Genomic DNA, 17,864 nt, shown 5'->3' with positions numbered 1-17,864 from the left:
AATAGAGTATCTCTGAAATACCCACACACATATGAGGACTTATTCATTTCAATAGTAACATTGAAATCATTGGATAAAGAATGGATTAGTTAATAAATGGTGAAGAGAAAATTTATTAATGATATGGAATAATAAGAAAATGTATATTAATGCTACAGTATACACCAAAATTGATTCAAGATAATTTAAATGCATTCATCTGAGAGTAAAATACTAAAAATCTGGAAGACAAAGTAGAAGGCTATTTCTAGGACCTTATAATAGGGAAGAATGATACCAGAAAAAAAAGGAACAGAAAATCTTAAGTGAAGGCACAAGGAATATCTAGATTTAAATATATAAATAAATAGCTACCATAAATGAGGTGAAAAATGTTCCAGTCTCACAGAAGATATTTGCCATCCATATAACACACAAAAGGTATCCAGAATATATCAAGAACTCATACAAATAAATTAGATAAAAACCAAGAAAATAGAAACATGTACAAAGTTTTGAATGACAATTAAGTGTTGAACTTGAGGGGACAATAATTATCAAGCATATATACAAATTAGGAAATTTATAGGGAATTGCCAGGTAAACACAATAGGGTATTATTTCACATCAAGGGCAAAAGTTAACTCTAACAAAACAAAATGCAATTAAAGGAGATGGATAAAAGGATAATATTCACTTTTTGTGAATATCTACATTGGTGCAACAAATTTGCTGATTAGTTTTAAGCTTCAAGTTGAAGTTGCAAAAGTACTTTTTAATAAAAGACATTCATTCAGGTTTAGTTTAAAATATAGCTTGCAAATATGTACAAAGATATGCCTAAGATTATTTGGGGGGACATTGCTTAAAATAGTAAAACAAAACTAAATAACCATTGACAGCATAGATGAATAAACTGTGCTATATTCGGAAAATGTAATACAATACCATGGAAAAATTATAAAGCTACATGTATTGATAATGATAGCAAATGTTTACAGAGTGCTTACTATGTCTGAAACAGTGTTTTAAGCAGATGTGTAATCCAGCAATGAAATATATAACTTGTAGAAGGATTACATTCATACAGAGCTAAAATTTATGCAAAAAATTATTTAAACATCCATAATGAGTATAGATATAAAAATATGCGTGGGAATGATAAACATGAAATTCAAGATGTTGGTTAGTTGGAATGTAAGAAAGGGAATTAATAATAGGATGGGAGAGTACTTAAAATTGTTTTGAAATACTTTTAATGTTTTTATGTTTTAACATAGACATTGTTGACAAGGCATTTTATGTAATTTGCTGTAGTGTTTACTTGCACAAAATATGTAATAATTAAGAATAATAATCAACTGTGGCATATAGAGAAGATAAAATGCTTTTGAAAGAAACATCATGCACAAAGTTGAAATATTGAAAGCTTTTCTCCTGAGATCAAGAAAAAGATAAGAATGTCCAGTATTACCTTTTCTATTTATTTTGCCTGGAAATATTAGCCACTGTGATAAGGAAAGAAAAAAACAAAAATTAAAAATATGCATAATAATTGGAAAGAAAAAATAATGCTATCATCGTTTATAGATTAAATGATTGCATATAAAATAAAATCCAAAGTTACTTACAGAAAATTAGAAATAACATAATAATTTAGTAAAATCTTTAGAAACAAGATAAAAAGAAAACAAAACAAAAAAAAGAAATAAGACCATAACATAAAAATCAATTGTATTTCCATTCTATAAAACAAAAATATAAAATGAAACTTTTAAAAAGAAATTTTACACTACATAAATATCAAAATCTGGATAAATCTAACAAAGTTAAGCAAAACCTCATCTCTGAAGACAATAAAATAAGATGAGAGGAATGAAAGGTTTAAATAAACCCAAGTATAAACCATGCTACTGGATTGGAAGGCCCAAGAATTTAAAGATGTCAAGGCTATGCAAATTGATCTATAAAGACTAAATTGCCCATTTGTTAAACATCATTTCTTAATCTTACTATTAATAAAATCAATGAATTTTGATCCAAACTTGGAATGAATTTTATAAAATCTGCAAATATTATACTTTATGTGCTGCTAAATCTTTGCTCTATTATAGAAATTTTTTATTAGTAGTATGTTTATGCTCTTTCATTTTAAGCATAAGTTTTGCAGTGACCTCAGTCTTTATTAAGCTAATGTAATTATTGGATGCAAATCAATTTTTCAGATCAAATGTTTTGTTGGGTTCATTTAAAATTTATTAAGAAATTACACAAAATATATTCTATCCACCTTTATTATGAAAGCCAATATTTATATATCATTTCATTGATATAAATCAACATTAAATTATAAGTTTTCCTCTTTTATTGTATTAATGTGCTTTCAGTGTAATTATCATTAATGTCAAATGTTAGTTTTACTTTCTAACATTCTTATCACTTTTCTTTGTCTTTTTAATACACTCTCCTGCCAGGTGTCCTACAACATTGTAATTGAAGGGAAAACATACACCGTGAACCTAATGCAAAAGTAGGTGATCTACATTATTTTACCACCTGTATTTTTTTCTAATTCTTGTTTATAATTAATCCAGAATGTAATTATTTTGCATTTTTAGATGTTCCTAGTTACTGGCTATTCATTTGTCTCTTATTTTATGACTTAAAAAACTTTGTCTATATAATAAATACGTAGAAGTTGAACCTTTAGTTTATGCTTCCATCTTCCTTCTTCCCAGTAGCATCAAATTTTGTTTGGCTATCTATGGATTTCATGAAGGATGAATTTTGATAATTTTCTATCTTTATCAAAATCTTTTTCAAGTCCCTAATATTCAACTATATTTGAAAGATCATCATGAATTAGGGTGGAAAGAATAGTGATGATTAAAAGAAAATTACTTAACACATCATGTCAGAATGTATTAAGGACTTAAATATAATTGTAATTAACCAAACTCAGTACTATGCCAGCTGATGAATTTAGGAAAAATAAGCACATCTTACTAAGGAATAAAGAAAAATAAGAATTGTAATGGTCCTTTTTAAATTTTTTTTAATATTTATTTTATTTTTGACAGAGGGAGAGACAGAGCATGAGTGTGGGGAGAGGGGTGCAGAGAGAGAGAGGGAGATACAGAATCTGAAACAGGCTCCAGGCTGTTAGCAAAGAGCTCGATGTGGCACTTGAACTCAATGGGTAGGGGGATAGGGGCTTGAACTCAAGGAGGGGGGACAGGGGTGTGGGGGTGTGGTGGGGGCTTGAACTCACAGGCAGAGATATCATGACCTGAGTCGAAGTCAGATGCTCAACCGACTGAGCCACCCAGGAACCCCTGTAATAGTCCTTTTTAAATGGTATAAGTAGGAGGGATGCCTGGGTGGCTCATTTGGTTGAGCGTCTGACGCTTGATTTTGGCTCAGGTCGGTATCTCACAGTTCTTGGGTTTGAGTCCCATGTCAGGCTCCCCGCTGACAGTGGAGTCTGCTTGGGATTCTCTTACTCTGCCCTTCCCCTGGCGTATGCACTCTATCTCTCAAAAATAAATAAACTTTTAAAAAAAGTAAATGGTAAAAATAAGAATTTTGCAACTCTACATTAATGTATTTTAAAAACTGTGTGAAATTGTTTTTTTTCCTCTCTAAATTTTTACTTAAATTCCAGTTTATATCCAGTTGTAATCTTAGTTTCAGGTATAGAATTTAGTGATTCCTCATACATACAACACCCAGTGCTCATCACAAGTGCCCTCCTTAATACTCATCACCTATCTAGCCCATCCTTCCTCCCACCCACCTTCCTTCTCGCAAACCTCAGTTCTCTATAATTAAGAGTCTGTTTTGTACCCTGTGTTCATCTGTTTTGTTTCTTAAATTCCACATATGAGTGAAATAACGTATATGTCTTTCTCTGATTTATTTCGCTTGTCATAATACACTGCAGCTCCATCCATGTCATTGAAAATGGCAAGATATCATTCTTTTATATGGCTGAGTAATATATATATATATATATATATATATATATATCCCATTCTTTATTCATTTATCAACTGATGGACACTTGGGCTCTGTATCCATTCATCGGTTGATGGTCACTTGAGCTCTTTCTATAATTTGGCTATTATAGGTATGTTGCTATAAATATTAGGGTGCATGTATCTCTTTGAATTAGTATTTTTATATCCTTTGAGTAAATACCTAGAGCAATTTTTGGATCACATGATAGCTCTATTTGTAACTTTTTGAGGAACCTCCATATTGTTTTCCAGAGTGGCTGCCCTGGTTTGCATTCCCACCAAGATAGTGTAAGAGAGCTCCCCTTTCTCCTCATCCTTGCCAACATCTGTTGTTTCCTGTGTTGTTAATTTTAGACATTCTGGAAGGTATGAGGTGATATCTGATTGTAGTTTTGATTTGTATTTCCCTGATGACTGGTGATGCTGGGCATCTTTTCATGTGTCTGTTAGCCATCTGTATCATCATTAGTTGTATTGTATATGCTATACCTTTTTGTCCTAATGTAAAAATGACAGCTTATGAATAGCAGTAGATTTCTTAAGGTCTGTCTTTTTTATATTAGGAAAAAAAGTATAACATATACAATACAACTAATGATGATAATAATCGATGAATTGCATATTACACACCCTACAATTAAGACTCTTCTTTTCTCACATACAAGCAAAGTACACTTAAATAAAAACCTTCACATAGTAAACACAAAATCTTTTAAAAAGTAACCACTTTCTTAATGACTAGCATGATAAAATTAGAATATAATTACAAATGTTTAATCAAAGAACCAGCTTTTGGAGAATTAAGTCACAGTCACCAAATAAGTCTTGGCTCAGAAAAATTCAAAATATTGTTGTAAAATGTCAAGAAAGTAGTCATAAACAGAACCTAACTTTTTAGATAAGATCAAATCTATAATCGAAGTAAATGCAAAACTTTCATTGTAGTTTTTCATTGTATATGCAACAGATGAGAATATAGTGAATAATACTAGGTTGCAGAGGAGACAGAATAAAGTGCGGCCAAGGAACCCCTGCTGGTGGAGTCCTGAAGCCTTCAGTGACCACTGTTACTGGTGTGTCTCAATCCTGACAGCTCCTACTCATGGTATCTTGGTAACTAGTTGGTTTCAGACTTAGCCAACAGTTTATATAGAAACAAAGTGGTATCACTTGCACTCTCAACAGCCTATGAGGCTTTGACTGTGTAAAGAGCTGACAACAATTTGTGCCTTGTCACATCAACTTGGCAATCCCCTAGGGGTCAAACAAATGAAATTAGAACGCCAATTTTATCACATTGCTCAAAGGTATTCTTGCCAAACTCAAGAATGGATCTAGATGAGCATATTGAGAGTAATACTACAGGCACCACTTGTTTTATTGTGCCTTCACACATACTGCATTTTTACAAATTGAAGGCTTTTGTGGCAACCTTATGGTAAGTAAGGGGTTTTATAGATGTTTCTGCTTCATTCCTGGTGGGTCCATTTAGCTGGCTCCAATGTTTGTATTGTTTATCATCTCAGAGTTTCAGCAATGATGGGGCAATTTGTAATCCATTCCACATTTGCATGAGATGTAGTTTAGGGTTTTTGTTTTTGCATGTGATGCTGTTTCTGCCATGGTCAAGATTGGGTAGCTTCATTCTGTCCATTGTCTACAGACAGCAGGTATTGATTCTTTCTCCTTCTGTTTACAAATTGCTGAGGATATTTCTAGCTCTATGCTCTTTACTGGAAAGCCCACACTGTGTTTCATGCTAGAGACCAGAGGCTATTTAACCTTCCATACCTAAGGTACAATTCTGGTCCAGATTCTGACCTAGTTTGCAGTGTCACCTGCTTGCTTTAGTCTTTGTTTTCACTTCTTTGACCATTCTGTTTAAAGCAAAAGTCAGTCCACCTTTTGCAAAGGGCTAGATAGTAAACATTTTAGAGTGAACTCCATATGGTCTCTCTTGCAACCACTGAATTCTGTCATTGTGAAAGTTGGCATAGAAGATTTGAAAATAGATAGACATAGCTATATTCTAATATCACTTTATATTTAAAAGTGGTGGGGGGTAACTGGGTGGCTCAGTCAGTGAAGCGTCTAAGTCTCAATTTTGGCTCAGGTCATGATCTCATGGTTCGTGGGTTCAAGCCCCACTGTCAAAGCAGAGCCTGCTTGGGATCTTCCCTCTCCCTCTCTCTTGGCCCCTCCCCTGCTTATGCTGTCTTTCAAAATAATTTTTTTAAAAAAGAAAAGAAACGTGGTGGGCAGGTTTTGGCCTATAGGGCATTGTCAACCCACTTTATTGTTTAAAGTGTAGTGCTATATTAAAAAATGTATTAGTATTGTCAATCAGTCATTTCTGTGTATTGATAGTGGAAATGGAGATAGGAGATTGGATCTTCTGTCTTTCACAAAAGTCACTACCAATTGCCTTTTAATTGTTGTTTTAATATTTGTTGTTGTATAATATATTAAGTATAAATCAAAATAAATAAAATGTATTTGTGCAGTTAAATGAATAATTATGAAGTGAGCATTCATGTATACACATTGACTGTATTCTAGAAGCTATACAGTATTTGTAACTACTTTCAAGATTGTTGTGATAACCATTTCCCTGATTTTATTTAATTATCCTAAGCAATATATTTCTATTTGTTTTGAATTCTAAATAAATGAATCTAAATTACTGAATAGTATCCAATTTCATGATTATACAACAATTTATCCTGCTATTTTAGACATTCCATTTTTTCTATTGTGGAGATATTAAAATATTCAAATATGAAAACTCTTACATATGTGTTCTTTGGCACATGTGCACAAGATTTTCTGGATATACAACTAAGGATAGTCTGTATTATTAAAATAGATGCATTGTAATAATTATTAAACAATTTTCCTAAAGCATTATACTACTTTATATGCCCCTCTGAATTGCATATTTTATTAATAATGGGAGATCTTTTAAGTTTTCAATAACTGTTGATTATGTGATGTTTATTATATGTATCTCTCTAAATGCAAATAAGTCTGGATACTTTTTAAAAAATATATCAGTTGGCTATCTGGATTTTCTTCTTTGTTAAGCACCTATGGAAGATATTTATACTTTTACAAAAGAGCTTTCTAATCTAACCTTTTCTTTCCTATTTTTAGGAATTCTTTTGATTTTTTTGCCCAGAAGTCTTTAGTTCATGATGTGTTTTTCAAATAACTTCTCCTACTCTATGCCTTCTGTTTTCACACTTAAGGTATTTTAGTAAAGAGAATTTTTCCTTTATTTAAATTATAGTTTTATCTTGTATAAAAAATCCCCCTTTATGCCAAGGCCATGACTAAATGTTACACAGTCCTAAAATATTTTTAGTTTTGCCTTTCATATTTATGTCTTTATTCTACAAGAAATTGACTTTAGAGCATGCTCTGAGATAGATGAGTAATTTAGTTTTTGGTATGACTTTTTGATGTCAATTTTATTAAATCTTATATATATATATATATATGTGATGACTGCTGTATATATTACGTATATATGGATATATATGTATTACTGACCTCTGTATTAAAATTTTTGCTCAATTTATCTCTTTGTAATAAATATTGATAGCTTAAAGTTAAGGTCCTTCTGTCTTCGTTAGTACTTTTCATTTTCATATATTTTAGAATCAACTCTTCCACAAAGAAATGTCCGGGATATTGATTCTTTGAATCTACACAGCACTTTGGGAAGAACTAATCATTTTACAATAAAATACCAAAAAAAAAACCCACAAAAAGACAAAACCCAACAACACCGCAAAAAACAAAACACAGAGAAGTATTTCTATGTGTATGACATGGTATATCTGTCCATTTATTCAGATTTTAATAGTACTTAATATATTTTTATGACATTCTCCTTAAAGATTTTGCAAATTTATTTGCATTTTCTTTTTAAGTATTTCACACTTTTGAGGCTATTGAAAAAGTCACATTTGAAAAACTTCAGATTCTAAATGTGTTTCTTGTGCATGGGAATACAATCGATCCTTATATAGTAAATATACATCAGCAAACTTACCAAATTCTCTGGAAGCTCAAAAAAATAATGTCTTTAGATACATTTATAATTCTATCATCTGATAAAGGCAGTTTTGTTTCTTTATTTCTAATGCATAGGCGTTTTATTTATTTTCTTAGTTTTTTACTGGGTACAGGGAACCACAAGCATAATACAATAGTAAATAGAAGCTGAGGCAGAGTACCTTATTTTCTTGTTCACTAAGTCAAAGAGAATGATTTCAGTGTTCATAATTAAAGATGATATTTTGATTGTCATAAAGACATTCACTCCATTCTTTGCTATTTCCATAGTTAATGGATGTTAAATTTATCAATTCTGCATCTGTTTATGAACATATATTAATCTGTTATTGTAATTGACTTTCTAATATTAAATTGATCCTTATTCCAGGAATGCATCCTACCGGGTTTTAACTTATTATTTAATCAACTGCATTCATTAATATTTTATTTATAATTATTTTATGTCCAAATATAATTAAGATTGGTCTATGTACAAATTACACTGGGTTGTATAACTGAAAGGACTCAAAAAATTTATTACCATAACAATTCACATGTACTTCAAAAAGGATACACTGCACCACAACAGTAGGAAGAAGGAAAGAAGAAAGCTAGGGCAATATTAGGGAGGTCCCATAGTTGCACAGAAGGTGGTTTGACTCTAAATCACTGACAAAAACCAAAATATGTACAAGATATATCATTCTCATGAAATCCAAGGTTCAAGTTAACTGTTGGGTTGCTTTGATCCCACTGGTTACAGACTCAAAATGAAGACAAATGTATGTAGACAGTTAATCTGTATCTTTTCAATAACATCATGGAAAGCTGATTCAGACCTTTAGGGGAGGTTTTTTGTTTTGTTTTGTTTTTTTTTTTTACTCTAAACAGAATATTTTAATTTACTAATCAATCTGTTTTATTTGCTTCTTGGTAAGGGTCCCTCCCATGGATCCAAGCATCCTTAGAAATAGGTATAAGTCTACCACTGACCAGCTGTGAGTGAACCCTATGGTTATAGCTTGTAATTACAACTTACAATGATCTTTTCTCATATTATCTTTTCACTTTCTATCCCATCTCTTTCTGGTCCCTGAAATGGTGAATGTTTGGTACTCTTCACCAGTAAAACTAACTTCACCTGGAGTTCCCTTGTGTAGAGATGTTTTTGACTATTAATCTAATTCTCTAACGGTACTATGATTATGCAGATTTTTCTGCTCTTTGAGTCTGTTTTTACACATTATATTTTTCTAGGTATTCATTCATTTAAATTTAACTTCAATTTATGGTATGCAGTTGGTCATAGTATCCTCTTACTTTTTCAAAGACTGGTATTTTTAAGGTCAGCCACCCTCTTGCATTTTAATATCATTTCATCTTTTTTTCTTTTTTCTTTGACACATCTCACCATTACTTTGCCAATTTAATAACTTTTTTCATGAACTAATTTTTATGTTATCATCCACATTATATGATTTTTGTATTATTGCTTTGCTTTTACTTTTTTTGTGTGTTAATTTTGATCTATGTTTATAGCTCCCTCAAATGAATTCTAAGTTGATTATTCATCAACCATTTTAATTTTCTAGTTTAAAATTTTAAGGCTAACTTTTTTCTCCAAATATTGCTTAGCTGCCCCTTACATCTTTGGCTGTGTAGAATTTTCTCTGGTTGACTATTAGCAAACATTTTCAAGTTTATATTACATTTCTTCTTTGGTCCATGAATTATTTCATTATCTCTAAATATCAATATATGTGGCAGTTTTCTAGTTATTATTTCTAGTAATTTTTGAACACAAAATATTCTTTGATTTCAATCCTTTAAAAGTTGAGACTAACTTTGTGATGTAATATATATTCAATTTTTGTAATTATCCTATATGTACTAAAAATTAGTATATATTCCATAATCACTTGTTCTAGTGTTCTTTTTGAATCATAAAATTCTTTCATATTCAACATTTATTTTTCTATTTGTTGTATTATTTAGTAATATATATGTGTTAAAATCTTCCACAATGATTTTCAAATTGTAAAGTTTCCTTATGTGAATTTTGAATTACATTTTTGAGATTATAATTTCAAAATTGTATAAATTTTGAGTGTGAATACAATTTTAATATTATGATGTGGCTATTTTTTAGTAATTAGTTTTTCTTAAATTTTATCTGGTGTATGTATAGTTACACTAACTTTCTGTTGTTTAGTATTTGTAAACTACATTTTTTCTATCATTTTCTTTCCATTTTTATTCAGTCTATTTTTTATTGAGTGTGAAATTATTTCTTTTAATGCAGTCCAAATTATCATTTTTTACTTTGTAGGTATTATTCTTTTCATATTTTAAAAGAAATCATTGTTTACATACAGTCATACATCCAATCTACTATTTTCTTTCAATGGTTTTTATTGTTTTTATTTTCATAGTTAACTTTAAATTCATCCAGAATTGATATTTATGTGTTTTGTGAACATAAAGGTGAAGACTTAATTATTTTTCATATTAGCATCCTATGGAATCAGAAAAGGCCATTGAGAAGAAAACACAACCTCTCTTCACTGTACTATAATCAATGTCATAAATCAAATGACTATTTATGAGGGGGGTCTCTTTATTGATACCTTTTTTCTCTTCTGCTAGTTTATATGTTTATTCTTGAGCATTACTTGTCTAATGAGATACCATACCATACTAATTACAATGACTTTATAATAGTTCTTGATGTCCAGCCTTGTTCAACAGTTTTAAGATGCCTTGCTTTTCCTGATCCTTTGATTTTCCATTTAGTTTATGAAATAATTTTATTATTTTTCTTTTGTGCATTTTATTTTATATTCTTTTTTCTTTTGTGTTCATTTTAATGAATCTACCATTTTATACCGTTTCCCCTCAATTAAATTCTTTTTTATACATTCTTTTTCTATTCTTTCATTTGTTTCTCTAGATTAACATATTAATCTCTGAGTTATTGAATCTAATATGCATTATTACTTTTATCAGTTACCCTATATTGTCAGATCATTAAACCTTTCAATTCCATCTTCCTTCTTCTATGTTTTCATTATTTTTTCAGATATTATAATCCTCCATACTTTTAAACCCCAATGAGATATTATAATTATTTTTTGCACAATCAATATTCTTTTATATTTAATCACAAGTTTACTCACAAATTTGCTCTTCATTTATTCCGACATTTCCATTTCTATGTGCACTTAATTTCTATATCTCAGGAATTCTCCATATTTTTGTTGCAAGTCTGCTGGTTTTTAATTATATTGGTTTATTTCAGTGTTAAATTTTTACCTAAACCTACTCTTAAAAATTTTTTTTTGCTGGAATAAATTCTAGGATGACATTTTAAAAATGACTTTAGCCTTTTAAAACTGTCATTCTGTTATCTTCTGACTTTCTTCATATTTATTGACAAGGTAGTTGTCAATCATGTTGCTATTTCTTTAAAGGTAACATCTTTTTTTTTTCTTTTTCCTCTTAATACTTTGAAGGTTTTATTTTAGTTTTCATTAGTCCTTAAAAACATCAGATGTGATTTTTCTTTGTTTTTATCATGCCTGAATTAAATAAAGCTTATTGATTCTGTATCATTGATTTAAAAAATATATACTTGCTTTTATTTTCAGAGACTTTAAGTTTAGCTCTTTGACCACTGCACACAATTTCAAACATTGGCAAAAGATTTTACAGGAAGAGAAGCTATGTATTTGATACACCTCAAAAACTCAGTACTTTCATTCTAGGAGTACCTGACACGAGGGGTTCTGCCTGTTTCTAGACATCCCAGTAGCTTTCTCCTTGACCAAACATGGACATGTAGCTTTTTTTTTTCCTTCAACCCAGAATTTATGTGTTTCCTGGAGCCCCACCCCACTGTGGGTCATATTCTTTTTTGGTATGACAAAAATGCGAAAAATTTTGCTCTGTTTGTCAGTGGTTTGGCTCCTTGAACTTTTACGTCAACAAATCCAAACTGCTATGGCAGTCAAAAATCTTTATATTATGCTTATTAGGAAAATAAAAATGGGATATCTACATTTACTGTTTGTCTTCATAGGGCATATTCTTCCCACATTTACAAATAATATATTGAAATTTGAGATCTCCATCTAATTTGTTGAATTCTTGCCACATTAATTCACTATTTACTGACCATTTGCTATTTTACAGATATTCTTCTAAGTGCTTCAGATGAACTGGTAAACCAAATTGACAAGAATCTGCTTATATTGTTATCAAATGAAGCTAATAATGATATAAGAAATGAGTGGATTAGGATTAATGTTAGAAGGTGACAAATGCGTAAGCAAAAATAAAGAGCAAAGTTAGAAGTATTGTTTGGAAATCCTATGTTTTGATACTAGGAAAGGGCATTTAAGAAATAAACTTGCCAAGATAAGCCTCACTAAGTGAATATGTAAGCAAACACTTGAAATAGATGAGACAATGAGCTATATTGAAGAATATCCCAGGAAGGGGCAACAAGTAGTACAAATACCCTGAGACAAAACTTGCCTATCGTGTTTTAAAAAACAGCCTAGAGGGGGCGCCTGGGTGGCTCAGTCGGTTAAGCATCCGACTTTGGCTCAGGTCATGATCTCATGGTTCGTGGTTTCGAGCCTGGTGTCAGGCTCTGTGCTGACAGCTCAGAGCCTGTAGCATGCTTCAGATTCTGTGTTTCCCTCTCTCTCTGCCCCTCCCCTGCTCACGCACGCTGTCTCTCTCTGTCTCTCAAAAATTAATAAATATTAAAAAAAATTAAAAACAGCCTAGAGGACAGTGTGACAGTAAGGTGAGTAAAGAAAGGTCTGGACACCAGGGTTTTTGAGTAAAATTAGAACAAAGTGAATGTTTTCAGGAATCTCTCTCTATTTCCACCCTGACTCTGTTTACCTACCTGTCTATAATAAATACAATGGAATACATATCAAAATAGAAGCTTAGGAAACAAATTTCCCATTAAATACTTTATATCTTTATTTTACAGGGCTTTTTTACCTCGTAATTTTAGAGTTTATGGTTATAATGGCACAGGAAGTATGAAGCCTCTTGAACAACAGTTTCAGGTATTACTTCTACTGTCTGTTTACCTTTATTATGTGACTTTCTACGATCACCTTACTTAGGGTTCACATGTCAGAAAACAAAGGGTTGGAGTTATGTTTTGTTTTAAAATAAATTTAACCATTTACTTTTGATGATGCTGTAACTGAACTAGCATGAGTTTGCTCCTTGGTGAGTTACAGATAGAGACTATACCAGGTGGTGATGTCACACAAGGCAAACTTTATTTGCAACAAATAAAATCACAAAGACTAGCTTCCAAAGCCCAAGCAGGAGTGAGCAGTTTCTTTTTATTTAGGATTTAGGATGACTATTCAGAAAGGGGAGCTTTGCCATCACTTCTAAAGGCGGGCATAAGGTTGTGCAGGCGTCCTGACAAAACATGCCTTATACACGCATTTTGTGCTATGTTAATGAAGGTTGTGCTCCTCCTAGGGTGGAGATTTTCACATTATAATGAAACAGAAGTAAATGTTGGACAAGAGAAAGGGGCTATGGGCATGCTCAGAGAGCCAGTATAAAGTGGATGGGGGCTTTTTCTCTTAACTTGAGTAAAGAGTGCAGGGTCTTGCTTATTTATTTTATTTTTTAAACTTTATTTAAATCAAAGTTAGTTAGCATATAGTGTAATAATTATTTCAGGAGTAGAATGTAGTGATTCATCACTTAGAAATAACACCCAGTGCTCATCCCAAAAAGTGCCCTCCTTAATGCCCATCACCCATTTAGCCCATTTCCCATCCACCTCCCCTCAAGCAACCCTCAGTTTGTTCTCTGTATTTAAGAATCTTTTATGGTTTGTCTCCCTCTTTGTTTGTATGTTATTTTTATTTCCCTTTCCTGAGGTTCATCTGTTGTGGTTCTTAAATTCCACATATGAGTGAAGTCATAGGATATTTGTCTTTCTCTGACTAATTTTTCTTAGCATAATATCCTCTAGTTCCATCGACATTGTAGCAAATCGCAAGATTTCATTCTTTATGATTGCCAAGTAATATTCCATTCTTTTAATCACTGAGTAATATTCCATCATATATATACCACATCTTCTTTATCCATTCATCCATTGATGGACATTTAGGCTCTTTCCATAATTTGACTACTGTTGATAGTGCTGCTATAAACATTGGGGTGTATGTTTGAATCAACGTTTTTGTCTCCTTTGGATAAATACCTAGTAATGCAATTGCTAGGTTGTAGGGTAGTTCTATTTTTAATTTTTCTGAGGAACCTCCATACTGTTTTCCAGAGTGGTTGCACCAGTTTGCATTCCCACCAGCAGTGCAAAAGAGTTTCCCTTTCTCCACATCCTTGCCAACATCTGTTGTTGCCTGAGTTGTTAATTTTAGCCATTCTGAGCGGTGTGAGGTGGTATCTCATTGTGGTTTTGATTTGTACTTCCCTGATGATAAGCAATGTTGAGCATTTTTTTTCATGTGTCTGTTGGCCATCTGAATGTCTTCTTTGGAAAAGTGTCTATTTATATCTTTTGCCCATTTCTTCACTGCATTATTTGATTTTTGGGTGTTGAGTTTGATAAGTTCTTTATAGATTTTGGATACTAACCCTTTATCTGATTTGTTATTTGCAAATATCTTCTCCCATTTCTATTGGTTGCCTTTTAGTTTTGCTGATTTTTTCCTTCACTGTGCAGAAGTTTTTATCTTAATGAGGTCCCAGTTGTTCATTTTTGCTTTTGTTTATCTTGTCTCCAGAGATGTGTTAAGTAAGACCTTGTTGCGGCCAAAGTCAAAGAGGTTTTTGCCTGCTTTTTCCTCTAAAATTTTGATGGCTTCCAGTCTTGTGTTTAGATCTTTCATCCATTTTGAGTTTATTTTTGTGAATGGTGTACGAATGTGGTCCGGTTTCATTCTTCTGCATGTCGTTGAAACAGGGAGAAATAGAAAATTTGAACAGACCCATAACTAGCAAAGAAATTGAATTAGTTATAAAGACCTCCCCAAAAATAAGAGTCCAGGGTCAGATGGCTTTTCAGGGGAATTCTACCAAACGTTTACAGAGGAGCTAACACCTATTCATTTGACGTTGTTCCAAAAAACAGAAATGGGAGGAGAACTTCCAAACTCATCCTATGAGGCCAACATTACCTTGATTCCCAAACCAGACAAAACCCCACTAAAAAGAACTACAGACCAATTTCCCCAATGAATATGGATGCAAAAATTATGAACAAGATACTAGCCAACTGGATTGAACAATGCATTAAAAGAATTCTTTACCACAATCAAGTGGGATTTAAACCTGGGATGCAAGACTGGTTCAATATCTGCAAATCAATTAATGTGATACATCATATTAATGAAAGAAGGACAAGAACCACATGGTCCTCTCAATAGATGCAGAGAAAGCATTCAGCAAAATACAACATTCTTTCTTGATAAAAACCCTCAAGAAAGTAGGGATAGAAGGGCAGTACCTCAAGATCATAAAAGCAATATACAAGAGACCCACCACTAATATCACCCTCAATGGGGAAAAACTGGGAGCTTTCCTCCTAAGGTCAGGAAAATACAGGGATGTACATTCGTGCCACTGTTATTCAACATAGTATTGGAAATCCTAGCCTCAGCAATCAGACAACATAAAGGAATAAAAGTCCTCCAAATCAGCAAGGAGGAAGCCAAACTTTAACTCTTTGCAGACAACATGATACTGTATATAGAAAACCCAAAAGATTCCACCAAAAACCTGCTACAACTGATCCAGGAATTCATCAAAGTAGCAGGTACCACAGATTCATGTCTCTGATATGATTAGGCTGTTTCCTGACCTGGTAGAGACTGTTAGTTTTTTTCATTTCCTTTGTTCCCTTAAAACCCTGAACTGCTGAGTTTTTTGCATTGTTTTGTGATTCTGATACCTCCTAAGAAGATCTAGGAGAAGTGTGCTTGGGCAAATCGAGCTGGCAAAGCATTGATCACAGAAAATAGCTGGGGCCTAAAACGACTTCTCTTGTGTCTCAAAAACTACGTCTCATATTTCTTTCTGGGGACCCCTAACTTTCTTCTTACAATGTGTCTCAAGTTAGCTCTATTACACAGATGGTGAACCAAACCAAAAATGTTTATGATGTTTTTAAGCTATTATTTCATGATGATGTATATGTATGTGCTTATGTACATGTAGCAATATATTGTGAAATACTTAAAATGAGTTGAATCAGGAAAGGTAAATCTTGGAAGAAAAGGAGAATCCAAAGACTTGTCTAATGTTTAATATTCAAGGACCAAATAAATACACATGGAATTTCATGTACATTTAAGAATATATTAAATTTTGATGTACTTGGAACACTTGGAACTTCATTTAATGTCTATATTCTATAATTATAATGTCTACAATGAATTTATAATTCATAAAAAGACTTGATAAGTATGTATAGAATTGCAGGGATTACCCATGTCTCAAATGCTGTTTTACTTTTTTCCTTTGTACTGCCCTACAAATTCCTATTGATTTTTTCCGTTTTCCTGACTTCTGTGTAGTGAATCAACCAGTACTTTGAAATTAAAGCATTTTTATTTAGACCAGCTTTTAACAGAAGAAATAATACATATGGTGAGTTGCTTTAAATTTTGCTTAATACATTAGGCAAATATATGTGAGTCATCTATGGAGTAAAGTATAGAAATACATAAATCTCCATGCTGTCAGTCAAATATATATATATATATATATATATATATATATACCTGACACCTAACTCTACTTCCTACTTCCTAGCAGTAACCATGAGAGATAAATGTGTAATTTAAAAAATAAATCAAATAATTTTTTATTGATAACCTGCATGTAATAAGTTGTTAATGTTGGCTTCAAATACAATGAATATATGGTTCCATGTAGATAACTTACATTTGCCAAAGCCGCAGGCCTATTTCCAGTGGAAGAAAAATCGGGAAAGTTTATAAAATTAGGTTAAAAGCAGGCAAAATTTTTTTTTAAGTTTATTGATTTATTTTGAGAGAGACAGAGACAGCGTGCGTGGGGGCAGGGCACAGAGTGAGGGAGAGAGGGAGAATCCCAAGCAGGCTCTGAGCTGTCAGCACAGAGCCTGGACGTGGGACTCAAACTCATGAAACTGAGATCATGACCTGAACTGAACCCAAGAATTGGAAGCTTAACCAAATGAGCCACCCAGGAGCCCCAGCAAATTTGTTTTTAATGAAGTCTACAAATGATTTTCATTCCTAAAAGTCATATTATCTTGGTATATTACCTTGGTAAATATTATCTTGATAAATACAGACTTATCTACAGAAGAACAAATCATCCCATTAGACATAGAAAGAATTTGTTCCCAGTGCCTAGAACTTACAAGTGTAAGCCATTCATCATTGTCGTGGACTTTACAATCTCTCTACAACAAATAGATATTCATTATGATTAAAAGTAAAGTCACTAGGAGAGCATAACAATTCAAAATGTGTATGCACATAGCAACAGACCTCAAATTACATGAGGTAGAAATTGACAGAAGTGAAAGGACAAATAGATAAATTGTTAAAATAATTTATTTAAGCATTCTTCTCTCAATAATTGATAGATGAACTCAGGAAATATGTTGGAAACTTGAGCGGAACTGGCCATAAAATTGATTTAGTCAACATTCGTAGGAGATGACACACAATAGCAACAGTGTATACATTCTTTTTAGTGCAAAGAGAACATTGAAATGGAAGAAAGCAGTGCAAGAAA

General features: G+C 32.2%; 1 protein-coding gene across 2 annotated transcripts in view; it reads left to right on the top strand.

Moving 5' to 3' along the window:
- Positions 1 to 17,864, top strand: part of ADAM2 (ADAM metallopeptidase domain 2) — a 134,443-nt gene that overhangs the window by 2,889 nt on the left and 113,690 nt on the right. Inside the window, exons 3-4 of one of the 2 annotated variants that reach the window (XM_015076050.3) lie at positions 2,454 to 2,509; positions 13,069 to 13,147. In XM_015076050.3, the coding sequence (XP_014931536.1) occupies positions 2,454 to 2,509; positions 13,069 to 13,147 (135 nt within the window). Of the gene's footprint in view, positions 1 to 2,453; positions 2,510 to 13,068; positions 13,148 to 17,864 lie in introns of those variants that run through there. The other variant, XM_053216556.1, reaches the window with a different exon arrangement.

Source organism: Acinonyx jubatus, chromosome B1 (assembly GCF_027475565.1).
Source record: "Acinonyx jubatus isolate Ajub_Pintada_27869175 chromosome B1, VMU_Ajub_asm_v1.0, whole genome shotgun sequence".
Classification (NCBI taxonomy): Eukaryota; Metazoa; Chordata; class Mammalia; order Carnivora; family Felidae; genus Acinonyx; species Acinonyx jubatus.
Note: the sequence above shows the minus strand (reverse complement) of the source record. Positions and strands in the feature narration are given on the sequence as shown.